This window comes from Hirundo rustica, chromosome 8, assembly GCF_015227805.2.
Source record: "Hirundo rustica isolate bHirRus1 chromosome 8, bHirRus1.pri.v3, whole genome shotgun sequence".
In the NCBI taxonomy this organism is placed as follows: domain Eukaryota; kingdom Metazoa; phylum Chordata; class Aves; order Passeriformes; family Hirundinidae; genus Hirundo; species Hirundo rustica.
In genome coordinates this window covers 17549039-17576430 of record NC_053457.1, presented here as the reverse complement: position 1 = coordinate 17576430, position 27392 = coordinate 17549039, and the positions used below count along the sequence as shown (strand labels likewise).

Below are 27392 nucleotides of genomic sequence, written 5' to 3'. Positions count from 1 at the left end.
GTGACTATTCTCTTTAAGTGTGTTGTGGATTGATGAGATCTTTCTATGTTTTTCTCCAAGGATGATATATTTGCTACTGAGGCAATTAAGCCAATGACCAAAATGAAAGAGAAAATGCCAGAAACTAACCTGTTTGATGATAACATTGATATTTTTGCGGATCTAACTGCAAAACCAAAAGAAAAGAAGACCAAGAAGAAGGTGGAACAAAAATCTATATTTGATGATGATATGGGTAAGTGTATGTATAAGTAAAAATCTTGCTCCTAGTCTTGTAATATTGTCCTGAGCTGCATTTGTCTAAGATGTTTTAGAACCCTTTGCTTTCTTTTCCTTTTCAACTGCTCTGAAATCTCTGGTCATCTTTGGATTTTAACCTTGGATTGTAGAACAAGCATGGCATTTAAGTAGTTCAGGAGAGAGTATAAAATTGTTCAGAGAAAAAGTTTAATTCCTGTCGGGAATTACTCCAGACAAGTTTCTAAGAGACTGATCTCACATTGGTATTGCTCTGAGGCAGATTCTGCATTTCAATTTGCACAGCTTTTTGCATTGTACTTTCAGATGAAAAGGCAACCCCTCAGCATGTGTTTGGTAGCAGTTTCATCTCTTTCATGAGCACAGTCCTAAACACAAGCAGTTCTAGCCACAGCAAGAATTGCAGGACTGAGAACTGCAGCTGTCACAGGCTGTGTTGGATGATTTAATTTCTATGTATTGTTGTCCTCTGCCTTAATGGCAGTGAAATATCACACTTTGTGGTCCTATTTATTCACAACAGATATGCTTGTATTGAGGAAGGTGATGGGAGGCCTTGATTCAAGACTGCAGACAGCCTTTTTGAATATTCATCAGGATGGTGATTATAGCTGTGCGCCTCCTTGCATCTTAGCAATGGTCTGTTCTCAGGGGATTTATATTATGTTCTTACTGTGCTGTAGATTAGACTCATGGTTAGTGAATATCACCACAGTAGTTGCTAGCAACTACCATCTTTTCCTTTTCTGATTTTTTTTTTTTTTTTAGCAACAACATCACAGCTCTTGGATCTCTCAGGTTCCTCAGATAAGAGATAGAAAAGAGGGATGCTATCTGGCAGTTGAATGGTAGAACGTATTGTGGAGCTTTAATTTATTAGTACTTTACAAATGCTTATGAGAGCCTGAACGTGTTCTAAAATACAAGTATTATGCTGTCTACTGAGAGGAAAAAAAAAAATCTCAGAGCTAACAGCTCCTACGTATGTCCTTAAAAATGCATCCAAGTAGCAGGAGAGCATTTGTTTATCACAGAATGTCCTTGGCAGTCAACGCTATGTGATGGAGTCTCTTGTGTACAATGTGGCTTCTGTTCAGAAGTGACTTCTCATTAAAATCTTTTTTTTGTTCCCCTCTTTAGATGATATCTTCTCTAGCAGCCAAGTCAAGATACCTACTCCTAAAACCAGATCTTCCCAAGCAGCCTCAGATGCAAAATCTGAAAGCAAGATCCTGAGCACATTTGACGACCCGCTGAATGCCTTTGGAGGCCAGTAGTCAAGGGGATGTTTGCAGAGAAGCAACCTTCCTTAGCCCTGTCCAGTACTAATACTCTGGATTCTCTAATTCAGTAGAGCTGGAATGAGATGGACATATTTAAATGAGATTATCCATTTAAAATGGTTCGTATTCTCTTGTGCTAGTCTAATTCTGCTAAATTATATATTTTTTAAAAATACAGTAACCTCCTGCTATCATGTTTCCATGGTGCCGAGATGAATACAGCCTGTGCAATACCTGCAATGAAGTAATCTATTATATAGTTTGTTTTATTAAACAGATCTATAGATAAAATAATTGATAAATAGTAAATGGAGCCTGTTAAATTCGATCTGTCTGCATGTCTTAGTTTCCTCTTTACCTCTTGCTTAGAATGTCTGCATCATGACTTGAAAGGAACCAAAACCACTACTATGCCTTGTTCTGGGTCAGCTGCCACCTTCTGAGCTAATGGGAGGGTAAGGCTGGGTTCAGCATCAGGTACAGCTTCTCTTACAGAATGAAGCAGTTAGGAAATCTCAGAGCAGGACTTGACATCAGCTCGAATGAGGTATTTCATACAGGCAGCTAATGTGGGCTATAAAAATAATAATGGCTAATGCTTCTCTGCCAGGGAGAGTGTATAACAGGCACCGAGTGGTCCATGAAGACAACAGAAACCTAACAATGTCGTCTTCTGTTCAAGTTGTAGGCCATTAAATGAGATTTTTCACCTGCATGGAGCGGCCAGAGTTTTGCAAATAAGTTTCCACAAAGTCCATCTGTACAGAGCACACTTGGTCACTTCCAGGCTAACAAGCTTATCTACATACTCTATGCAAAGACTCTTCTGTGCATAAAGGCTTGCTGTCTGCTTTCCCTTCTCATCCATAAAAGTGTAAGCTGTATACAGGAGGTTGCTTCTATGGAATCCCTCTGACTGTTAGATGTATTTGGTTTAAATTTGCTTCCTGTATTTTCTAGATTCCCTTCTGGAACAGATGCCATTAATCATACTTGATACCGAACGGTAGATGCTTACTCTCCTGCATGTATCCAAGTAGAGCAAATGCATAAATGCAGGAGGATCCAACATTTATTTTATTGTACAAATAACGGCCTGCAATTCTGAGTAGATTCACTGTTTTTATGATAGTGACTTCTTATCTCGGACTCTTAAGACTGTTCTGCTGTGAATTTAAAGCATGTGCTCAGAGGACTTCTTTGAGATCAACTACTACTTGCACTGAAGTCCTCATTCTGAGACATCTGCTTCAGTCTCTTTTTTTCTCAAGTTGGATTTCCTTTACCAGGCACAGTAAATACTACTGCTGAAACATCTAGCACTAATGAGGGTAAAGCAGAAGGAAAGGTTGGAAGGGATAAAGGAGAAACATGATGTATTGATTTGCACCATAGGTGGGCCTGGCAATGATTCATGTTAAGTGGGGGTAAGCTGGGAGTAGCAGCTTGAAAAAGAGTGTGGGGGCTATCTGCAAATGGATGGCTGCAGTGAAAGCACTTGAACTTTATTTATAGGCATTACATCTGCTGCATATGCCTCATACATGATTTGGATTGCTTCTTTACTCCTTTCTTCTGTGCTTAGAAGGGCTTCAAAGATATGATGGAGAAAAGAAGAAAAAGGTGGTGAATTCTTGTTTCTTTTCTATATCTTCTTTTTGGCACTTGACATTAATAACTTCTGTTAGCATTGCAGAGAAGGCTGTTCACAAGCTAAGGACCCTGAGGGCCAAAAGCTCTTGAAGCAGGAGGAAAAAAAGCTCCTACCTTAGTGTTTCTTAAACTTTCATGTGAAAGCTCAGCAGAGAAGAGCTCTTTCATAGTGCAGGTTTCTATGGTTGTAGATCCAGAACCTTTCTTCCCACCTAGTCCTTCTAAACTGGCAGACAGTGAGTCTTTGTGCCTGTCCCCGTGTCTCTTCACATCTTAAAATGTGTGGTCCTCAATTTTAACAGACAGAGCCAGGGCTAGGCGCTTCACTTCTAGGAGGGCTTGGTCTGAGTGGTGACTTTTTGAACTGGGTTTTGGCTAGAGGGTTTGGGTTTGAGTTGCGTTGGTTTTTTGGTGATTTGGGGGTTTTTGTATGTTGGTTTACTTTTCAGGTTTGATGGTTTTTTTTGGTTTTTTGTTTGGTTGGTTGGTTAGTTTTGTTTTGTTGGGGTTTTTTTGTTTGTTTGTTTGTTTGTTTTTGGTGTTTTGGTTTTTTCTGGGATGGGCAGAACTGAGGGCTCAGTATTACAGTATCCAGAACCTCTGACAGGTTCTCATACTTGCTACATGCTTCTCAAAAAGCCACACTTTTAACTGGGCCTGAAACCTAACAGCGAGTCAGGGTAGGTCTTGTGTATTTTTAAACCTAAATGGAAAGTAAAGTGGTTAATGTAATTACCACCTGCTAATAGGATAAGCGTGTTTTCTCTAGCCTGTGATCATCCAAGGGCCCCGCTGCTTCTGCAACTTGCCCTGGCACCTCACGCTGAAACGGGAGCACAATCGAGCGCTGCCCTTCAGTGAGGGTGCCGCAGAGCAGCGCCTGGCCCCTGCCAGGGCCGGGAACAGCGGGGCGGCAGCGCACGCCGGAGTGGGCCCGCCCCTGCCTGCCGGGCCCAGCGCCGCGCTCCGACACAGCGGCACTGCCGGGGAGCCTGTCCGCCTGAGCGCAGGGTCTCGCTGCCGGCTCCGCGGGTTGGCCCTGAGCAAAGGCCGGCGGTGCTACGGCCGGGGCGAGCCGCCGGAGCCACTTTAGCTTTCATCTGCCCTAGTCGCCTCCCCGGCCTCGCCGCACTCCGTGTCCCAGGAGGCAGCGCCGCCGCCGTCACGTGTCCGCCGGTATAGCTGGGGGCGTTGCACAGACTCACAGAGCCGTTTGGGGCGGAAAGGACCTGAAAGCCCATCTCGTTCCCCTCCGGCCCTGAGAAGGGACACCTCCCACGGGACCGGACTGCCCGAATCCCCATCCAGCCCGGCCTCCGGCACTCCCAGGGATGGGCGAGTGTATCCGGGTCCTTCCCGGCGCACGCGCCGCCGCTCCGCGTCTTAACGACCACAACAAGCGGCCCGGCGGGCGCCCGCCCCTGAGGCACCGCGAGCCCCGCCCCCCGGAGGCGCCGATTGGCCGAGGTTCGTGAGAGCGGGCCTCCCATTGGTCCGCGGGAGGATCTGTCACAGGGCGGGGCAGCGCGGGGGCTGCCGGGCGGCACCTCCCGCTCCTGCCCTCCCGGCGTCTCCGGCTGCGCTCCCGGTCCGTGCGTCCCGCCGGGCCCGGCCGGCTCCGGCAGCTGCGGCGGGCGGGGCGGCGCGGGGGGAGAGGAACCCTGTCTCCCCCCGAGCGGGCCCGGCGGCGGCAGGTGAGGTGAGACCCCGCCTTCGCTCGGCGGGTTCCGGGCCCTCGGGAGCGCCGCTCCTGCCGGGGGGTCCTGCGGCGGCAGCGCCGAGGGCGGCGGGGCGGAGACGCCGTGCTCGGACCGCTCCGGGCCCGGCCGCGCAGGCGAGGCGCGTGTCCCGGGAGGAAGCGGGGGCCGGGGCAGTGGTGGCGGGGCCCGCGGCCAGCCCCGGGTGCGGGGACGCCCCGAGGCGCGGCGGGGACGGGGCAGCTGATCGCTCGCCGTCCTTTGTTCGCGGGCGCTCCGCTCGGTTGCCGGGGTCCGGCCCCCCTCCGGTGCGGAGCTGGACCCCGCTGGCGACAGCACGGCTGAGCTGCCTCCAACTGCCTTTCCTCCTGAGCCTGGAGCAGTCCCTGTTCTTACGCCTTTCTGGAGTTTTTCTCTAGCTCTGACACTGCGGAGGGCTCAGCTCTTGTCAGGAGGTATTGGGCGTCCGGTTGTCATGTCGCTTGTGGAAACAAAAATAACAAAGGTGGTAGGTTGTGTCTGGAATGCTGACTGACACTAGAACCCTCAAACTACAACGTTGGTAATAGAATTTGTGGTTATCTTGCCCTACCTAGGTAATAACTCAATGTTTCTTAACAACCGTTTTAAGTAAACTAAATTTAAATTCTCTTTAGCGGTTACATTTAGATGTTGTCAGAATTATATTTGTTTGCTTTATAGGTGAAAAATCCTAAAGATGAACAGCAATGCACTACACGTGTCTTCAAAGCTGCCTTGGCTAGAAGTGGAATGTAGTTTCCTGACAGATCTTCTTACAAGGAAGTTATAAATCCTTTCTAATGGCCAACAAGAAAGAGCCTCCTTTTTTTAATAAAGATAATATGGGACCATTTCACTACAAACTTCCTTTCTATGAAACTATGGAGCTCTTCATTGAAACGCTTACAGGAACCTGCTTTGAACTGCGAGTTTCCCCCTTTGAAACAGTTATTTCTGTGAAAGCTAAAATTCAAAGACTGGAAGGTACTATTCTCTCTTATTTCAGTGTAAACTTTATTACTTTAGAAGAAATCCTGTTTTAAAAATCATAATTGCTAAAATCAAACCACAAAACTTAAATGTCATGTTTGGCAGTATGTATAAAAACTAGGTGCTTAGTTTATGGCTTAGGTTTAATTGAAGTTGACTTGTTTTTCTGTTCTTTCCATTTTCTAAAAGTTCGTGGCTTAGGCTTCATTGGAATTGGTGTGTTTGCTCTTCTAGTGGGTTGGTTGGGGTTTTTCTCATATATACAATTATTAAGGTTAGTCATAAAAAGTCTGTGGATTCTGTGACCCAAGGTGTATGTTAACTAGCAAGGTTGTAAATTTCAGCCATGCAATACATGTATATTGTAACTGAGCATACTTTAAATTTGCTGCTGTGTTTGTTGCTGTTTAGGTTAGTCGGTTTATGGTTTTTTTATGATACTGCAGTCACAAGAGCAGCTGCAGTGCAGGCAAATCCCAAAGGCAGCTTTAAGTTACTGATCTGAATTTTGTTTGGGTGAGTGATCTTTTGCTGATAGATATCTGGCTGAGCAATGCTTTGTCTTAAAGCGATAAACTTGACACGTTTTGCAAAGTGAGAATCTCCTGTAAGTTACGAGGCCAGTCCTGATGCTTTTGCAAGAAGAATAGGTGTAGGTTAGTCCCCTCCTACCTAATTTCCTCTGTGGTGAGGATGACCTTGCATGAAAGAATGTGATTTGAAATATTTATATAGTAACAGTTTAAGCATCTCATCCTCCATCCTATTTTTCACTTTGGAGGGGTTAAATAACTGTACAGCTGTAGAAGGTGAGAGTATCAGAGTTGCTAATTAAAAAAAAAAAAAGGGATCCTCTACTTCGCTAATATACCTGTATATTAGTGTTTTTCATCCAACTGCGTGGAGCCCATCCTCTGGGAGATGTAATATAATGCTGTAGACTGGAGCCTAAGATACTCTCCTCCTCTTATGGAAATCTGCTCTAGTGGATGGAAAAAACCCCAGGCAGCTGGCACAAGTCTTAAAACACACAAGCATTGCAGCAACAGAGGGGCTATTTACTAGTAAGACCCACACAGCAGAAGCTCCACCGTGCAGATGACTGGAGCTTGCATCCGTGTAGGTACAATAGTGCAGCTGTGTGGATGGGCTTTTGTTTGCTGTGGACAATTAATTGCAAGTCAGAGAATGCTCCTGGAGGCGAGAGGTGAAACAAGAAAAGGAGAGGGGTTTTCCGACCTATAACTGAATATAGGTGTAGGAGACATGGGTAGAACGCTGACTAACAGTGAATTAAAAGGTAGCATAGGCAGTAGAGAACAGAAGAAGGCAAGCTATCTGGGCAGTGTCAGTGATGGAGTGAGCTTTAAAGGATACGTGAAGAGATCAGTGGGAGATGTGAGGAAGAGGGATTTGAATTCCTTGTAGTCCAAAGTGTGAGACTGAATAGCCATACTCAGTTATACCTACAGCTTACAAAAGTATTCTCATTTATTAGAAGAACAGCTCAGTAATGAAGTTACAATAATGCTTATTTGGAATTTTGTTTGCATGTTGTAGTTCATAGAATAGTAAGGTAATTATGGCTTGCCTGCCTGCTGTATAGAGTTAATAATAAGTAAATTTCATTAAACATGTAAGGCAAGTTCACTAGTGCTTATCATTGAATTGTAAGAAGTCAATTGAAATACTTTGATACTCCATAGCAGAATTAAAATATTTGTACTGTTCTGATTAATGATGTGTGGGAGGCAGAGTGAAAACAAATAGATCAGTTGTGTGGATGAAACGTACATAATGACAAATTAATTTTATGTTGCATTTGGGGTTGGTATTTCATGTAAAATTAACAATTTTTCAGTGACAAAGTTCCTATTATAGTGCACAAGTTTGAGAAGTAAATTACCCAGATGGAGCGAAAATTCAGAAGTAATTTTGCTGTGATTTAGCATGGAAAAGAGAAAGCTTACATCTGTTCCTGTTTCTGCTGCTGGTTTTCACTTTTTATTATTGTATCGTGTCAGCTTTTGTGGGGTGTGAATCTCTCTTATTTAGTTTGCAGTTTGATTGGAGAATGCCTCCTACAGTGCTGGAAGACTACATGAGGTCCCTAGTTATGCATATTTTCTACATTTGGATGTTAGTGACAATAGTATGTAAGCAAAGAAAAAGAAGTTGGAAAAAACGAGCTGAAACTTGAAAGCTCCAAGAAAAAAATCTAGAATTTTGTCAGAATTTAACAAATTGTTGAAATATTACCAATGCATCTAATTGTAAGAGTCCGGTAGTAAAATTAAAATTAGATAGTAAATTAAAAATTAAAATACTAAAATTAAAACAAGACAAACTGATCTTTGTCAACAGCTGGAAAATCAATAGCTGTAGAATGTCTTCACCATAATAAAAAAGCATCATATGGATGGCATGTTAGGAATTTTGTCTGTTTCAGATATTGTTTGTCATTCTTGATGCCTGCTAGTGATCTGATACGGAAAGGCTTTGTTTAGACAGCTGTACTAGGCATTGGTACCTTACTAAGATAAGAGCTCTCCATGTTTTCAGCTGTGTGTTTTCAGTGGTTTTAGTCAGTAAAGAATATACATAAAAACATACAGGTTCTAAAGCATCTGAAATTTCAATGCAAGTCCTCTACTTATAAATAGAAATTATAGCATACCTGATGTGTGTTTGGATCAGATCCAGGCATTTGTCCTCAAATATGTTCTATGTGAAGTGAGCAGGAGATTTGTTACAGTGTTGATTTTGGAGCCCAGGGGTAAATCAATCCTGTCTGATTCACTGACTGAGCCCTTTACAATGGTTTACCTGGGGAGAAGGAGCTCCCTTTGTCTCTGCTGGTGGCATAAAAGCTGGAATACACGCACAATGCTGCTAGCAGGGCTACCTACTCCCTTGGTTTTACTTGTTAATCAGTGTTGATGGACATGGATAGGTTGGTATCTCAATTTCAAGTTGGCATGAAAGACTAAGCTTTAACACGAGTAGTATTTAAAGAAATCAGGATTTCATTGAAAGAGGAAATAATCAGGTTTTTTAAACTGAGGTCTGTCTTTGCTCTCTCCATTGCACCAGTCCTTGTAGCTGCTGGCCTGGGCAGAGTTTAGTATTCATTCAGAAACACCGATTATTACACTCTTTTATAGACAGAGCATTCAGGTAGTATATTTGTAGAAGTGGTTAATTCATCTGTTAAAGAACCACGGATAATACCTGTAAGCATGTTTGTTGGGAAAGACAGAATTGAGTCTCAAGGAAGGAGGTGGCCTTTGGGCTTTGGTGGTGGTACTGATGGTATTACTGTTATTAGCTTGCAGGAATTAATTTGAATTCTTTGATTTGGAGTATTAGGACATTCATTTACATAGTTAGCTTTAAAATAAAAAAACAGCTTGGTCATGGTTTGTTCAGTGAGTACTTGCAGCTGAATTTTACGATCTGTGTACATGGAAACATTGACCTTTTTAGATGAAAATTTAGATGTTCTGTTGTTCTTGTATTTTTGTAAAGAGGAAAAAGAGAACTAGCTTTCACAGTACATCTTGACTTCAGTGTTTAGTAGGTGTTCCCTTGTGTTCAGGAGGGAGCTACAGATGAAGCAATAATTTTGTTGTATATGTGTGTACTCACTTCATCACGTGACTTATTTTTCTTTTTGCTGTCATTATTTTGCTGCCTGTGTACAGCAGCTTCTTATTAAAGAAAAGGAACTAGCAGAATGTCAAGCAGACTTCATATGGATGTTGTAATTTCTTTCAATATTCTTTGAATTCAGAGCATGTCATACTGATGTTTATTACTATTTGCGTTAGAGAAAATAGCTGTGCTTCTGCCAGGACTGGAGTAAGTGGATTGCACAAATGTCATGAATTTTTAACAGAACCAATCCTGCTTTTTTCTGTTTATTACTTTCTCTCTACATCTTCTATTTGCTTTATGCCTGTTTACTGTGCTGATAGAGAAGTTCATGAAGCATTTTTTAAGCTTGTGCCTTGTCTGAGCTGGGGAAACATTTCTGTGAGTGCAAGACTGCTCAGAGCGGATGGCTGTCCTGAGCAGCATCTGGAAGCTGTAAAGTTAGATCACCTTTGTCAGGAAATTTTGCTGGCCTGCATTCAGTTACTGGTGATTTGCTGTCTTCAGTCTGTTCTTAATCAGTCCCTTGGACAAAGAATAGGTCAGTACTGACTCTATTTACGCTGCCACAGTTAAGTCGTTCAAGTGAAAGCTGGGGGCTTTAACAATTAGGAAAAGGCTTCTGCTGCTCTAAGTTGTGGGCTTTTGTACCTCTTACTAATGTAGCCAGTTTGTGGGGGAAAAAAGACTGTTAGCCCAGCCTCGCTGTAAACAGAGGCTCCAGCAATTTCAACATTGAATGAAAGATAGTGCAGTTTGAATTTTGACAGTGAAATGTGTGTGGCGTTTTTAAACATAGGAACTTTATACCCACAACATAAAATCAAAGTTTTTTCTGAAATCTACAGGGATTTTTTTTCCTGTCTCAGGCTTGACCAAGTCAGTTTCTTGGTGAACCTACTTAGCATGCCGAAGAGTAGGGGAGGGAAGCATGAGGCTGTATGTGACATGCTGATTCAGACAGGACTGGGTAGCTGCTTCTCTCCTGTCCTTCCCTCATTTTAGAAGGTCATGTTGTCAGTGCACCTGCAGCCATTTCAATAGGTAGTCTGCAGACTCTTCTATCCTCCTGTAGCATCACCTGGCCAGTTCTTTTCCATTTGAGTATTGAGATGTAGCTTATTGCTTTGCTTACCTCTCAGTACTGATTTGGGGCAGGCCAGTGATACCATCAAGTGCTGCTTAGGGAGAGGATATAGTGGAGGGGTATCTCACAGTTCCCGTTATTGTTGGCAGTTGTACATGCTGATCTCATGTGCAAATATCTCCTCAAAAAGTCCTCATTATAACACAGAAAAGGAACAGCCAACACGTATTTTGCTGCCTCTGAAGCTATAAAGCACGTGCTACTTCCTCAGTGTATAAATACAGAATTCTAAGAAAGCAGTATAAAAAGGAATAAGTAATAAAGATGTGTCTGTTTCCAATTACAGCAGAGTATCCTCTTTTTATCTGTTCTTTTGATCAAAAATACATTGTCACTGTTGAATGAGCAAAGCCATGTTTCACTCCAGTACTGCCAGCTGCAAGCCAGCCTTTTTAACAAATACGCTCTCAGTTTATCAAAGTAATTGGAAATTGCTCCTTGGAGGCTGCTGAAACCATAACAAATGCAGACAGTAATCAGATTGTTTATAATCAGAAGGGTGCAAAACAACACAAAAACTTTAATGTAGACTCACTGGCTATTGCCAGCTTGTTCTTTTGCTTACAGTGCTGACTTGAAACATAACCAATAACCAGCTATTAAATAGCTGGCTGTGTAGTAGCAATTATGTTAGTCTACTGTATGAATACATTCTTCTTATAAATGTCCTGTGGACTTTAGATGATAAAAGATTCCTGCTACATGCAGTCAAGTGAAGTAAAGTTCTGTTGGTCATTCAGAACAGGGAGGATCTGGATATGAACCACGGTGAGAAAAAAAAATTGTCATCGTCTGTGAAGCCTAAAGAAAAACAATGACAGTTCCTCCCAAGTGCACTCCCTCTTCTGCACAGGGATGTCTTCTACTTGACTGTTAAATGTGCTTGGACTTGAACCAGGATCTTGTCCCCTTTTCTTCCTTGCCAGTGATGGATGTTGGGAGCTTTGTGCCCTTACTCTATCTAAGAAGAGGCTACTTGGCTGATCTCCTTGCCACAGCTTGCTAAGCATTCTCACAAGCCTTCAAAAACTCAGATGCTTAGGTGTTCCTTTCCTGCCAGATGTATTTAGGGGAGTCTTACTGTGTAGCATTGCCACTTGTATTTCCTTTTAAGTATGTGAATATGCAATGAATAAAACTGTAGGATAAGATTATTTAAATGTAACTTTTAGGAAAATACCTTTATAGGTTTTGTTTCTTAGTATGAGAAGTAGTGTTTAGAATTTTTGAAAAAGTAGTTCTTGGTCTCCATAGATATACCTTTCAATTAATACTTGTCGTGAATGCACAGTGAGATTTTAAATTACCTGGGTTTCACTAGACGAGTTGAACTTCTTTTTGATGCTGGAGGGAAGATGCGTTTCTTTTGGTGGTCTGAGATGTCTCATTCTTTCATAACTGTCTTCATTTTTATTCTATCCAAAATTCAGAATGTGATAGCATTCCAGTAAAAATGTGTGAAGACCTCAAGTTGTACCAGCTTTTGCTTATAATTTTTAATGTGTGCTACATCTGTATCTAACTGAGTTGACTATGCAGGCAGAAATTGTGTAGAATTTAGATTCTATTTGTGTAGAATATGGATTCTTAATAAGGAACAGATATTCAGTATGTTTACTTTCTTATAACAAAAAATAGCCAAATCATCCCAGAACTTGAGTTGAAAGTGAGTATTACTGGATATTAGTAATAACATTTTGATAGCCTAAAGAAACACCCAGAATGAAACAGAAGTGTTTGTAGGATGAAGTTTAATTAATTGCTGTGGTACTAAACTGTACATGCCAACTTTGAAGTCCCAAACCAAGCAGGGATAAAAACACATAAATTTGCACTTCTTGCTGCTCTAATAGAACTGCCACCAGTCACCTTAATGTGACTATGTCTGTGCTGTGAGTAATGCAAAATATCAGTCTGTGGTTAAATTATTCAGCAGTTTTGTAGATAGAAGTTTTTATCTTGTTTTTCCTGTCAGTAGACATAAAGTTCTCAAGTTCAGATAAAAGGAAAAAATCTCCCTTATCTGATGACTAGAAAAAGAGCAAGTATTCAATAAACCTGAAGCAGTTGAACATTTCTACACACCTTCTGCTGAGCCAAAAGACTGAACTTTGTGTGAGCTAAAGCCTTCTGAAAATCTTTGGTTTTAATAATTATTTGGAGGTTAGATGTCATGGCTGAAGACTGCTCAAGTGCTTGTCCTTGTCCTGCTTCTTCTCTTCTTTCTCCTGTGATCCAGTTTCAGTCCATCAACGCCCACATTCTTTGAAAACTGAAACTTGTCAGAAGCCCTCTTGCCAAGCTCCAATTTTAAGTAATTTGTTTGTTTCTTTTGTTTAGGTATTCCTGTCTCTCAGCAGCACTTAATTTGGAATAATATGGAACTGAAGGATGACTATTGTTTGAATGATTATAAGTAAGTATAGAATAAAATTATGTTTCTGATTGATGTTTCTAAACAGTAGTTAGCACGAACAACAGAAAATGCTGTAAAAATTTTATTTTACTGTTATTTGCAGCATTTCAGAAGGCTGCACTCTGAAGTTGGTTCTGGCTATGCGAGGTGGACCCGTTAACACCAGAAGAGGTAGGTGTTAAGGAAGTAAAAGTGGTTTTCATGCTACATCTTAAAATTGTAAAGAGCTTCTCTAAGTAAGCATTTTACAATCAGACTTCTGTTCCAAATTAATTGGAAAAACACTTAAAAAAGGGAGGAGGGGTTTCCTCATCTTACTTAGCTTATCAAGTGCACTTTGTTTACTTTTAGATGAGGTATATTTGTATGTACAGAATCATCAAGTCATAAAATCAGCAACTCTTCACTTGAAGAAATAATTATCCTGGAATGTCATTATACAAATGATTTTTGAAATACGGTCGATAAGAATCAGGCATTGCTAGAGTCAGACAATAAACTTGGTTATGTGGATCGTCTGTATAGGAGTGAAAATGAAGAAATTCCCTTGATAATTTTCATGTGGGAAAAAACTCAACATACCCTCTAGGCTGGGAATTCCTGTTGTAAACTGAGCTGAGCTCTCAGAGGTGATCAAAACAGCAATCATAATATTTTGCTTTTATTTTGATTTTTTGATCTTTTTAGTTCCCATGAAAGATCCTATCAGAGAAATGGCTGAGTACATGGATCCTGCTAGGGACAAGATCTGGGAGAAAGGGCCACCCAACAAACAAGTTACCTTCTTAGTGTATCGAGAAGGAGATCGGTTGAATTTCTTCCGTGTGGTTGACCGGGGCGATGGCACTTTAACACCACTGTCTGAATCTCTGAGGTAAAGTTGGTTTTAATCTTTATATTATTCTTGAAAAGTGGGTTGCTGTGTAATTTTAAGCTGTATCTGTTGCTTTTTTTCAAAGGACTGTCTGGCATACTGCAAGAATTATTCCCTAAGGGCTATTAAATTGTTGTAACTGTCTAACAGCACAGTAGTGCTTTGTGGTCAGTGATTGTGCTGATGGTTCTCTTATCACCGTGTGCATTAATATAGTGAGATGAAACTGTCTTCATACTTCAGGCAATTCTCAGCATTCCACCCCTTTCTGAAAAGGAACATGTTGCAGGAGAGTCAAATCAATATTTTATTAGATATTAAAAACTTCCATTAAGCACTTTCTCTAACATCTTAAGACATTTATTTAGCTTTGTAAACATTTCCCTGTTCACATAATAATTTATTTTTTTTCCTATGGGTGTAACATAATGATTCGTCAAGAAGATAGTAAATTGGCAGTGCAAAATCCTGTGGGGTTTTTAGTTTGTTGTTTGGGGGGTGCTTGGTTTGAAGGGAGGAGTGGTTTTGTTGTGCTTCTTCTGGGGTGGGAATTTTTTTGGTTTTGTATGGATTTATGTTGGGAGATTTTTCTGTGTTTTATGTCCTAAATTTTTAATGTATTGGAGTAATTACCAATACAGCCAGATTTTGGAAGTAATTAGGCCTCAGGTTAGCTGTTGTTGAGGTGCCAAGCTTGTGTCAATTGCTGTCAGAATCCAGTGATCTTATCAGGAGGACAGGTGTAACACTTTACCTACTACATTGTAATTGTAAACAGTTTGGTGATTTTTTCCTAAAACTATCAAAATTGATATCTATTAAAATTATTGTATGCTATTTTTATACTGCAGCTTTTGAGTTGGGTAGGTACTTTTATCCTCACAAGAACTTAATATTTGTACAGCTGTGAGGAAAGGAGTCCCTTTTCTGGGAATTAGCTGTGTTTTCTCCAAGTCTCAAGCTGCTTTAAGTGTCTATTCTTGTTTCTGTTTGCAGAGGGAAAGCAAGATCTTTGTACTGGGTTTATATTCAGTTTGTATTCAGAGTGATACTCTTAAAAATTTTTATAAGACATCCATACTTAAAAACCACTGACTGAAAGAAATACCAGAGTTGAATTCCCACACTGTTATGCAGGGCAGAAAGACCTATTGTTTGATATACAAGGAAGAGAAAAAAGATACAAATATTTTAGATCTTTGATTTTATCTTTCAACCCCTGTACTCTTACAGTAAATAGCCACATATGATATTGTCTGAAATAGGTTAAAAAAGCGTAATTGGTTAAGAACTGAGAACCTGGCTGCTGCACTGAGCTAGATGCACTTCTGGAAAGATGAACAGACTGGTGTAATTCTCGTTCTTGCTGCTACCCTGCCTGTTACCATTTTGTTCCTATTTAACCTCTGGCTGGAGTGAACTTCGAAACCCATTCACAAAGCTGGCACTGTGGATGCTACACTGTGAGTTAGTGCAAGGAGTTGTCATAAGGAGCTTGAAATTTCATTTTTCAGTAGAATGGGCTCCCTGGTATCTGCCTACATGTTCAAATTTGTGTGTGTGTGTGTGTTGATTTTTTTTTTTTCCCCTCACCATTTAAAACTAGTTTAGGTGGTGGCCAGAGAGTCTTTGTACTTCTCCATTTGGTAATCCTAACCTAGGATTACCTAGATATTTAATAGATATTTTATTGAGATTGGCTAAACATTGCGAATTGTCTCTGGGTTAGAATAGTGTTGAAGTTGTGGTGGAAGACTGGCAGACACTGGTGCCAAAAGGGTTTCAGCAAGCTAATAATTTTTGAGACATGCATTTTACAAGGAAGAGCTCAGGAAAGCTGACACCTATAGACAAAGTAAACTTAAAATTTGCTCATTGTAAAATGGGCAGAAAATATCATTAATATCAAAACACCCTGTCCAACTTCTATAATCTTACTATCACATTAAAGCAAACAATCCTTTTGTCACTCCGTTTTTTTTTTTTTTTTTTTTGGTCTGTGTTTTTGGCCCCTATTTGTCGGAAGATGGAACAAAAAGATAATTATTTTTGCATTAAAAAAATCAAAAACCAACCAAACATGACAGACACCAGTTTGCTTTCTGTCCTTACCTAGCAGGAAGGGACGTTCAACAAATCCTTTTGACTTGGTGATGTAAACCTTTGTAAAGATATTTTGAAATGATTTTTTAGTGTTGGGTTTTTACCAGAAGTATGTATGTGTGATATGCATACTGACTGTCACCACAGGGAATTATTCTGGTTTTGGTAAGAAATGACTGGTCTGTTTTGCTCATTCTTGATTTGCATTTGCTGCTCTCTTGCTCTTCACACTGTCTCCCAGTTGTGCTGCCTTTGGAATTCTGTTACATTTTAGGCACTGTACTTGGAGAGTCAGTCAAAAAAAAAAAAAAATGCTGGCTTTAAAGGCAGCAGGATATTTCCAAGAATCAGGTAAGATGCCAGCTCTAATTAGTGATACTTTCTTTTTGGTACTGACTTCCACATGACTTTTAGTTCTTCCTTGATCTCTTTTGGACAGTAGAAACTTGAGCTAAATCTACTAAGACATTTGTGTGAACACGGGAAATTATAGGAATTGCCTGATTTTTGTGATTTCTAGATGCTGACAAGCTAATGGAAGAATTAAAACACTCTTTAAAATGTACTACGTACAGTGTTGAAAATGCATCAGTTTGTAATCAATTGGACGGTCCTAATGGTTCTTCATTTCACTGTCAAATGTTGAATGTGTTACCAATCAATGCTTCATTGTTTTATAGGAAAAACAAGTTAGATGGTGATTTTTAAAACCTTGAGGTTTTGCGTTCTATTAGAATGCAGAATGGAAGCAGGAAATGTCATGCTATAAGCTTCCAGTGACTACTGACTTAAAAGATTTTGTCTTGGGACTAGCAATTCTAATCTCTTTATTTTTTTTTCCAAATGTGAGACTCTTTGGAATTTTTGGAAACCTAAACTGATCTTTTTTTTTTCTTTTTTTCTTTTTTTTTTTTTTTTTTTATTTTGAAAAGGAGAAATAGAATATCACATCCACATGGGTGACCCCTCCATTTCCATTTATGGTGAGAACACCCCTCAGGATGGATAGAAATTTGGACTTTTCCTTCCATGCCAGTGTCTGGTTAATTGGAAAACTGATCAGCTTGTTGTCTGAGTCACACACTTAACAGCTTTGGCCATATCTTCAGGAGACATTTGTGGAACTGGATATCCCCTCTGTGGGGAAAATATATAGTGAGTGTGAACCACCTCTATATAACAACTTCCCAGAAGCGTGGCTATGTTCAGATTTCAGCAACATCACTTTGTCCTAATAAGGGATGCTTATGTGGCTAAATGGATTTGAGCTATCTTTGCATACAGTTTTACATAATGTTTTGTCAACAGATCAACTACGGATATGACTTCCTAGTTGTGAGAATACTCTACATGAAAACGTAATTAAATTACTTCATTAGACGGTGAATACAAACTTTCTTTTATTTTCAGCGGTGGTTCAGTTTATAATTTATATGCTGATGATGAAGATGAGACAGAGGCATCACCTTCTGGCCAACAGATTATTGAGAATTCAATTACTATGAATAAAATGAAACTGCTCAAGGCAAAGATGGAGAACATGAATCTGAGTAAAAAGGTGAAATTTTGATTTCAATTTTTCTGTCATAAAATGGATTGGGCTTTCCTTGTGCTGACTTTTCTAAAAAGCGGATCAGATACTCTGCCATATTGAGAAGTGTATGTTATCATGGGTAGATGATTTCTCAACTATTATTTTTGTAAATACTATTGTATAAACATTCTGCTGAGGGGCATTGGCATTCCTTGGACCTACCAGCCCTCATTCAAAGAATTCATTACTACTACTGGATTTATTTGTAAGGGTAGATTTTGTGGGGTGGGTGGATTTCATGGTTTTGTTTGGGTTTTTTTTCTACCAGTATTTTAAGTAGTATTGTTTTGCAGTACTGCTCTGGTAAAAGTCAATGTTTCTCTTAAAATAAAATTTCATTAGATACACTGTAACTGAAAATCCTATTAAGTGAAATATGGGAATGATATTATCTTGAAAATAAAACATTAAACTGGTATTCATGTGTGACCAGGTTACCTAGATGTAATGAAGAGATTATACTTCCTTAGATTTTTTTGTTGTGTTTGAGAAGTGAAGCTCCTCTGGATAACCTGGATGGCATTCTGGCTTCCTTTTTCTGTTTCTCTGATACTTCACCTATTTATTGAAAACATTTCCTGATTATAATCTTTGATTTTATTACTCGGATATTGAGATGAAGTCTTGATGGCTAGTAACACATGAGGGAGTAGAAAGAATGATCTAGTCTCTGCTGTCCTTACACTGTCTGAATGCCTCAGAATATATTTTCAGTCAGGTCTTTTGGGTGCAACTGGAATTCAAATACTAATTGTTGTTGTATCTGTGTTTTTTTTGATTTTGGTTGGGTTTTTTTTGTTTTTTTTTAATAGCCTAAGAAAACTGTCAAAGTGAAGCCTCGCCCTCCCATGACTCCTCGGCCATATAGTGGCTCGGTGGCTGCTGCTCGTCACCGCTTTCTCAGAGTGCTCCCCCACATCGGACAGCCGTGCCTACCTCCTCCTGGGAATTTGCATCAGTCGGAATCTCCCCAGAACGCACTTTCAGCACTGGCTACCTTGGCCACTGCTGGTAGAACAATGCCATCCGCGGCTAATCACTTCCTTAAGGAAGATGACACCTGGCAGAGCAACTCTTGGTCTCAGCCAGTCAATAGCATCAGGTTACCACCGAAAATATCTCGCGTTGAACTAGAAAATGCAAAACTACCTACAAATAGTATTCTGACTCCTGTTTCATCCCTGCCTGCAAATCCAGAAAAAGCATCTGAGAATGCGACCTCAGCAGGTGAGGAGGATGCTGTTTTGTTTCCAAATCTAACAAACGTGGAACTGTATGGAACAGAAGAAGAACATCTACCTGAGCCGGATGCTTTTGCTTTTTTAACAGAAGCAAGCACTGCTGAACAGTGTAGTGAGATATATGACATAGGAAAGGTGAACCCAGAGCTTGAGCTGCCTGATGGAGACAAAGATTCCAAGGTTGTAGAGCAGCATAGAAAACCTGTTGGCAAAGTGCTGAGCACTGCAGCAATGGAGACTGGCCTTCTCAGTACTCGTGAATTAAGTCCTCAGAAAAATCTGCTTTTGTCTCCCCTCCGGTATTCAGCGCAAGTGGCACATCACAGTACTCTGAAACCACAAGCACAGCCCAGATGCTTTGAGGCTGGTAACTTGAGATCTGCGGCCTCCCCAAACATGCTTCGATCGTTGGAAGTACGTAGTATAGCAGACTCCTCTTTTTCTAGGACCACTAGATTTTGTAGTGTGAAAGTAGAGCCACTTGGCAAAAGACCTGATGTGATTTCTAAAGCAGAGGTTAGGGACATCACAGATGTGGCTAGCAAGGCATCCAAAGAACCTGTGAGTTCTGTAAGTAACGTGGGATTTCTGGCTTCGCTGGCCCGAAGCACAAACAGGGAAAGTTTACAGAGTTCCTGTGGGAATGACAGGTTTCGGACTTCTGGTATTGCACTACCTACAAACCTGCAGCATTTTCAGGAAGACAGCTTTAGGAAAACTGCTCATCCAAATGAAGCTGCTGAATATATTCTAGTGAGTATGCACGTGTCCGAAGAAATCAAAGTTTTCCTGGTTTTGTGATACTGATGTTAGAAAACTACTGTGTGTGTGTGTGTCTTGTCAGGAGAGGCAGATGGGCTGCGGGAGGTGTATTTAAATCCCTGACTGTCTTAAACTGCTTCCTGAATGGCTGATGGTATATAAACTGCCTGTTTATCTAAACAGGTCCTAGAAGTAATTTTTCTTTAAGATTAAAGTGGTTGTTCAGTTCACAACTGAGATTACAAGTTACTGTAGTGATAAGAGCTATGAGCTCCTGTGTTAGGACTGTCATCTGGTTTCTGCTGATCACTAATTGTCATTTATTCCGAAGTGTGCCCAGTGGCTGGCACCATATGTGCCAAGCTTCTGCTCTCTAATGTACGTTGTTGTTTTGGTGTATTTTGAAGTGTGGGGAGATGTATTAAATAGCCAGTGAGGGTAAGGCTTTATATTGCAGAATTGTAACTTTGTGTGAAGGAGTGGTCTTGCACTTTTCGTGGGTAGATTGATAAAACATTGATACCAAATAAGTTGATGCCAAACTACCTACGTTTTCATTTAATTTCCATCTGCTAGTAATTTCCTTGTGGAATTTATTTTTTTTTTTTTTTTTTAGTCTGCACATGGGCTTGGAATGAATGGAAGTGTGGCAGCTGTAGGGAAAAGAGTAGGTAAGTAACTTAAATAATAATTAAAGATAACTCCTTAATCTTTCCTGATATATCACACATAGAGAGGACAAAAATAATTTGTCTTTGTAAGGCATTTCTCTTCTAGAGTCCTTGCTGTATTACACTTCTATAGCATAGTTAATCCTTTAATTTTTAAGCAATTCTTAAACATGCAGATGGCATCCAGATCTTAGGTGGACCATAACTGCAACTTTCTTTGCTTTTTTAATACTTTGTGAGTCCTGCATATTATCTGCAGATCTAAATGTGAGTTTCTGTGCTGAAGTATCAAAACTATCAGTTCTGTGAATACTTCTGAGACTACTATAATTAGAGCCAAATTTATCAATAGCATTATCTTTAGTACAGAAAAAGTGGGGAGGAAGCAATAAGGGCATGGGTGCTGCAGAACACTGATATATTGCAGATTTTTCACTGTTTTTTGGGCTGATCATCGTTCTTTCCACCTTGGTCTTGGTTACTGTGGAGTGCTTAACATTTGACACCTACTGAAAAAGGATGTGTTATTCATAGATGTATTGCTTTTGTGATTAATTCTGATGAGAGGAAAGGAATTGTCTAAATCAATGCTTTTAAAGCTCTTAAGACAGTGAGCTGAGGATTTTCAGCACATTTACATTTGCTTCTATGTCTCTTTGACTTGCAGTTAGCAATTTTACTTTTCTTTTTGTATGACCTTAGGAAGAGGTAGTTGTATATTCCAGATCCAGGTATAGAAAATAAGCCAGACAGTAGATGTTCAAATGGCAGCTGCAAGAGAAAAAAAATATGTAATTGTAATGTCGGGGCAAAAGCTGCTAAAAGCGTGGGCTGTGCCTTTGTTTCACAGCTGTGGGTGCGGCTTTGACTTGGCAGTCAGTAAACAGGTCTGTCCTTTGCTGCTCCAGAGGTGATGGATACCCTGAGAGCCTTGTCTGCATGATGGGGAAGCCTGCTAACCCCTGAGTCACCTTGGGTAGGACTGTGAAGAAGACACTCCTCTGGTAAATCTTACATCGGACAAAAGTGGATTTTCCAGAAGATGCCAGATATGAGTTAGTGTGGTCATAGCATGCAGGCTCTTGAGAGAGATGTGGCTGGTAATGATCTGTTGTATAACTGGCCAGGGGACAGATCACTTTTCACTGCAGTTGCTGTAAGGATGTAAATGTGAAGACAGGTGTATTGTTTTTTCTGTTCAAGGAGGTCTTCTGTCTCTATCACAAACTGGGCTAACTGATGTTTCTGAATTGTGTGCTTTTAGGTGATAAAATAGTTAGTGTGGACAAATGTTGCCTGGAAGTTTCAATGCTAAATAGGAATGGGGTGGGAGTGGTTGGTAGTGATGACTGTGATGTGTAGTGACTGCCTGGTGCTACTAATGAGTGTAGTCTGCTGCATTTCAACTAAGAAATGACTGTTGGGATTAAAGGTGTGCTGGACAAAAAAATACTTGTGAACTCATGAGATAACTTTTTGGGAACATCTTGACAATATGGCAGTTGAAACACTGAAAGCATGTTTGAGAGGATGCATTGCTCACTTTACTCATCCAGACGTGGGAAATATGCTTAAGCAAGTTGTGAACAAAGAACTTAACTTCTGCAGAGGGGAGGGAGAAGAAGAAAGGAGAAGCCTTTTCTTTACATGATCTTCAGTTAATAAAGCAACAGCCAAGAGTTACATGGCAAAAAGTAAAAGGAAAGTAAAATTTTAAGTATAGAAATTTTACAAACATCTGCTAAGTGCCATATGTAAACATACAGCTAAGTGAAGGCCTGTAGTCTAATACTAAATTTTGTTGCTATTATAGAGTACCAGCAAGATTTTAAAATGTTGCAGTACTTACTTGGCAGACTAGTATACTGAATATATTGGCTGCTAGGTACTGGATTGCCCAGTTGATTCTTTATAAAGCCATTGTGCACAGTGCTTTCCCAGTGACACTGTGTGTTCATTTTACACCTGGGAACACCATTAAGAGATGTGTTTCTTGATCTGTAACTTCTTGCTCATGTGAACTTTTAAGTTCAAAATAACAGTTCTGCCCATTGTGATGCCTCTTTCAAAGGTGTTCATAGGCTAAGGTGTGTTTCCTGTTTTCGCTTTCAGGGTTTATTTTTTTTCAAAAGATAACATGTAACCAGTTTGCGAATAAGTTAAAATGTCTTTGCTGTCTTTTTACTTCTGAAAGCAGGTGAAACAACCCATCTTCCACCTGTGAATGGCTTAATTCAAGCAAAAAAGAAAATTTCAAAGCACTGCTTTCTTTGTGGCAAGAAAACTGGATTGGCAACCAGCTATGAGTGCAGGTAGGCTGAGTATATAACCAGATGTTACTTAAAATTGATAGCTGAGTTAACTAAAAAATTTTCTTTGCTGCGTGGTATTCCTTAAGCATAGCAAATCAAAAGGCAACCTTCAAAAAAGATGCAATTCTCAGTTCAGCATCACTGCAGGAATTAGAACTCAGGAATGTTACCCCTGTTCTGCTCTTGAGGTGTATGTTCTTCCAGGAAGGTCAAGAAATAGAAGGTAACAGAATGGAAGATACCAGGAAATGAACAAGATACACAGTGATATTTTATTCTGGTGGGAGGAGAACTTGCTGCAGATACATGTTCTGCAAAGTTTCTCATCAATACCTTTAACAACTTGAAGAAAACCCAGGTTTGGTGTAGTTTCTCAGAAATCTCCTTCAGATTTTTCCCTCTTGCAGCACATCTTCACAGTTTCTGAATTTATACAAATTTGTATTTGACAGATTTTTGATTTTATGTCTGTTCAGTTTTTTGCAAGACTTCAGTCACCTTTGAGCATTTAGAGCATCTCAAACACAGAACACCAGAGTGCTGGTCCCCCAGATCATTACTTCCAGACAACACTGTGAGTGACCTGGTACTTGGTGGTGGTCTTGGGAAACTGTAAACAAAAGGAACAGAAAATCGCCAGACAAACGATAAAAACACCACCACCAACGACAAAAATCACAGAAAAAAAAAAGACCTGCTCTCTCTGTTAATCTTAGTTTTCAAAGTATTTTTTCCCCACAAGATTATTTTTTTCTTAGTATTGTTTCCTATGAGGTAGTCTGAGTTGGGAACCGCTGCACTGCGAGGGCTGTATTTGGAGCAGATCTTGGTTCATGCCAGCAACAGCAAAATGAAAAAGAACTTCTGCCACTGGGGAATCATATAGAGAATTTCAGGGTGAATTTCAGTCTTCCTACTGACTCTTTAGTCTCTGATTTTGAAACAGTTTTGGACATTACTCATTTTCCTGATGAGCAAATAGCTGCAAGCTCTTCTAAAAGTAACTAAGCATCTTGCTTAAGGTTAAAAAATGATGGGGGAAATGGCTCATCTCCAAAAAGGGCATTTGTTTGGGTTTCAAAAGGAGCAGCCATAGGACCTTTTACTAGAAAGCAGCATAAAACAAATGGAGAATACAGTCATAGGAGAAAAGTTGTGATTACAGGACCAAGAATCAAAGAAAAGCAAATTTATTTCCAGGCACACAAAGCCTCAGGAACAGCTGCAGAGTTTATTATGAACTCAGATAGATAAATAAATAGGGGATTGTAGTGTAATAGTGAGTTTGATGGGTAATGTTTAATCCATTCAATAGAATTCTGATTTTGAGTGGTATGTTTTACTGTCAAGAAGCATCTCTATCAAATAATCAGGCAACAGCACACCAGTATGAGTCTCCAGGTAAAGCACTTTTCCAGATCATATACAACATCCAAAGTATGCTTTTCTCCTGGTAAGACTCTTAGCTGCAGAACTGTCAAGTTTGTAGCAAAAATCATGAACTTAACTCATCAAAATTACTACTGATAATGGATAGATGAACCCTTCTGAAGTCCTGCAGGAAGTTGTGTTCCCTGTTGTTTTCCTGATGTCTTAACAGCTGACTAAATCTGTATTTAATAATCTTAAATGGCTTATTTGAGTTTATGCCAGGCAGAAGTTGTGCTGAAAACAACTGTTTTGATTGTCTGAGTGATGTCATGGTTTTGAATTAAAATGCATTATGTGGATATCACTTGAGGGAATTGCTGTACATGGCTTTGTCCTTTGAATTCTACCGACTAATATTGTGTGAAGTCCTTAAAAAAAGAAAGTAAAACAAAGCTCATAATTCTTAATTTATAAGTGTATTTGATCCTTGCTAGCTGGTTCCTGGAGGACTGATCTTGCTTGGCTTCTCAGCTGAAGAGACAGGGTTGGGTCAAAACTAAAACATTCAGTGTGAAAAATGTCATTTTGTGTACCCCACCAGTCAATGTTATAAGTCAAGGATGATAACAATTCAAACAGCTCTGTCATTTAAGACATGATTAAGCAAAATGGCTCCCAGCATGTCAAAGCATTAAAAGCTTCTAAAAGCTTGTAACTTGTAATGTTCTTGATTCTTCAGATGTGGAAACAATTTCTGTGCAACACACCGCTATGCAGAGACTCACACCTGCACCTACGACTACAAGAGTACGGGACGGAGGTATTTACAGGAGACCAATCCCATCATTAGTGCACCAAAGCTTCCCAAAATTTGACATGGTTGTGCTGCATGTGGCCACTCTGCTGTTGAAGAATTGTAATGAATTGAGAGAAGCACTTGCTTAAACTGCATAATTTTGCCATGCTCCGTATTTAAAGATTTGCCAAGTAACAAAAGCACATGAGGATGCATCGAAGAATAATGTGAACACTACTGCAGTTAAAACTTTTCTTCTTGAGCGAATGAAAGGTTAAAAATTAGTTTCTAAAAACTTACACTATGATTTAACTGTTACTGCACGTGTTGTGTTTTATATTTGGAAAAGCTATTTCACTAGACAAGTCTTTAAAGATGCACTTTACTAACTTTACTGTATAACCAGAGTTGAGGGGGTGTTGTAATGAGAGTGTCATGTAATGTCTTCTGTACTCTTGTTTTTGTCCATTGTGTGGTATCTTCTAAGTTATTTCACTAGAAAGATCCTCCTCCCTCCCCTTTCTTCAAACAGCCTGTTTTGAGATCTTAAGGGGATAGTGTGTTCCACCCCTGTTGCATTCTGATTGATATTCGTACATTGTGTGTCCATTCTGAAAATTACATATCAATCACATTTTCTTAAAATACTGCTGTTTATATGACAAGTTTGTTTTTCAATAGAAAGTTCCCTGTTTGTTGCCATTAAATATAAGAAACAACTTATTTTAACTTTTTTTGTAATCCTAGATTTTTTTAAGACTTCACAACTTGCTTTGTTAAGATGTTGAATGCTGTTACTGGAAGAAATTCTAATAAATATTAAATTTTATTCTTGTTTATGCTGTCATAAATTCACAGAATAACTTTCCTCTTACAATGTGTTCCTAAATTAAAAGTTGGGCTCTGTTGGGAGGGTATATTTATGTGGGGTTGGTTTTTTTTTCCCCACAAGTGCTGGCTCATATCTGTTCATACTGAAGGTGATGGGAAGAATTCCCACCAACTTCATTAAGAATAGTGTGACCAGCACTGTGTGCTTTAAATAACCCTGAAGTCTTACAGGTGTACTAGCAAAGGCAAAACACGCCCAACAAATGGCGTGTACTAACCTGTCTCACCCTCCAGCTGATACAGCATAAAGGCAGTTCAGTAAATGCATGAAACACCTCTAATGATTATGTAGCCACTGCAGAAATTGGTTTTGGAGGAATATACATACTGAAAGACTTTCTTTTTTCATTTCCCTAATGCTTGTGAAATATTTTTATAAGCATAAGTTGCATGAAGTGTTCCAGTATAAAGAGATAAAAAAAAACCTACGACAAGCCACCAAAACAAAAGAAATCCCCCCACATTGTATCTAGGAAATCAGATGTCGTGGTCCTTGTCTTGTCAGAGTCCTCAGCTACTTAGTTGTTGTGATACTAAAATGATCTATGCTGCGTTGCATTCAAAGGGTAGCAGCTTATGAGAATTACAGTCAAAAGGTGGATGAAAAAAGAAGATGGATCACTGAAAGAAGGAGAAGTAACTGGAAGAATCTCATCCTTGGAGGAAATCCATTTTGTGTAGTCCACTTGAAACTTCTTAAACCTGAAGTTTTCAGAGTGACAAACTTGGAAAAAAATGTTCACAATCATTCTTCTGAGCATTGATAAGATAAAAATGTCCTTCCTTGTGTGTGACTTCTTTGCTTGTTATTACTGGAGGAAGTTCCCGTGATAGGATGAACATGTTGTTACTGAGCCATGCTATGTACCATGAACTGCCTGGAGTTTTTTTCATCTCTTCATGGGACAGTGTTGGATACCAAAGGAAAAGAATAAGGAACATGACAAATGTACAAGTGTTTTCCCAGCAATTACACACAGCTCAGCAAAGTTCTAAAGACAGGGGTATTGTACTTTTTGTAGGTACAGTAGGGATTTGGTAAAAAGTAGAATTAATGTAGTCTGTGATCACTTAATCTGATTTTGCATAAGTATAATTGTCAGGAAATTGTTTTGCAGTGTGTTGGAATGGCCATACTCAAATCTTATTACAACTGAGTAATAGATATGTGGTAAGAATTCTCTGAGTCACATCTCAGTTTTGACTCTCTGCATATGCACTAATGTGCTTCTGCACTAATAATTTCCCTGTGTGTAGCTTCTCATAATTTTTATTATACCTCATTTTAATTATACATACAGATACTTCTTGTTCAGAACTACACTGGTTTTGTTCTCATGAAATGTTACAGGCATTAATTTTCAACCAGTAATGCAGCCACAAGAGCACTTTAATTTGAAATTAACTGTTTCAGTCATTAGTTCAGATGCTATTGGCTTCTACCAAGTCCTGTGTTAGTTTCTGCTGTGGATTAATTGCTGTTTACTGTGTAAACTTAACGTGGATGGTTTGGGTATTAGTGTACCATGTTGCTATGCATCTGGTGAAGACAAATGTTTGGCTTTTGTGTGTTCAGGTAGTTAGATGGTTGTATTATAAAAAAGTTTACATATGGAAGTTGAACAGCAAAACCAGGGTGATCTCTTGTTGGATGATAT

At 39.8% G+C, this 27392-nt stretch overlaps 2 protein-coding genes across 13 annotated transcripts in view; both read left to right on the top strand.

Moving 5' to 3' along the window:
- WASHC2C (WASH complex subunit 2C) overlaps positions 1-1869 on the top strand; it is a 33236-nt gene extending 31367 nt beyond the window's left edge. For all 7 annotated transcript variants that reach the window (XM_040070738.1, XM_040070734.1, XM_040070733.1 and 4 more), the window contains 2 exons: positions 61-235; positions 1399-1869. In XM_040070738.1, the coding sequence (XP_039926672.1) occupies positions 61-235; positions 1399-1535 (312 nt within the window). In that variant the 3' untranslated portion in view covers positions 1536-1869. The remainder of the gene's footprint in view (positions 1-60; positions 236-1398) is intronic.
- A 2719-nt stretch (positions 1870-4588) lies between these two features.
- Positions 4589-25624, top strand: ZFAND4 (zinc finger AN1-type containing 4). 6 transcript variants are annotated; one of them, XM_058421636.1, is made up of 10 exons: positions 4589-4661; positions 5594-5896; positions 13044-13119; positions 13223-13290; positions 13807-13993; positions 17507-17654; positions 18503-19684; positions 20310-20364; positions 22559-22676; positions 24787-25624. In XM_058421636.1, the coding sequence occupies exons 2-10, from the start codon at positions 5713-5715 to the stop codon at positions 24920-24922; spliced, it is 2154 nt and encodes a 717-aa protein (XP_058277619.1). In that variant the 5' UTR covers positions 4589-4661; positions 5594-5712; the 3' UTR covers positions 24923-25624. The 6 variants fall into 6 exon arrangements, with proteins under 6 accessions (XP_058277619.1, XP_039927797.1, XP_039927796.1 ...); XM_040071863.2 differs by lacking the exon at positions 4589-4661 and adding an exon at positions 4800-4888 and having other exon boundaries at positions 18503-19345; positions 22562-22676; XM_040071862.2 differs by lacking the exon at positions 4589-4661 and adding an exon at positions 4800-4888 and having other exon boundaries at positions 18503-19345.
- The last annotated feature ends 1768 nt before the right edge of the window (positions 25625-27392 follow it).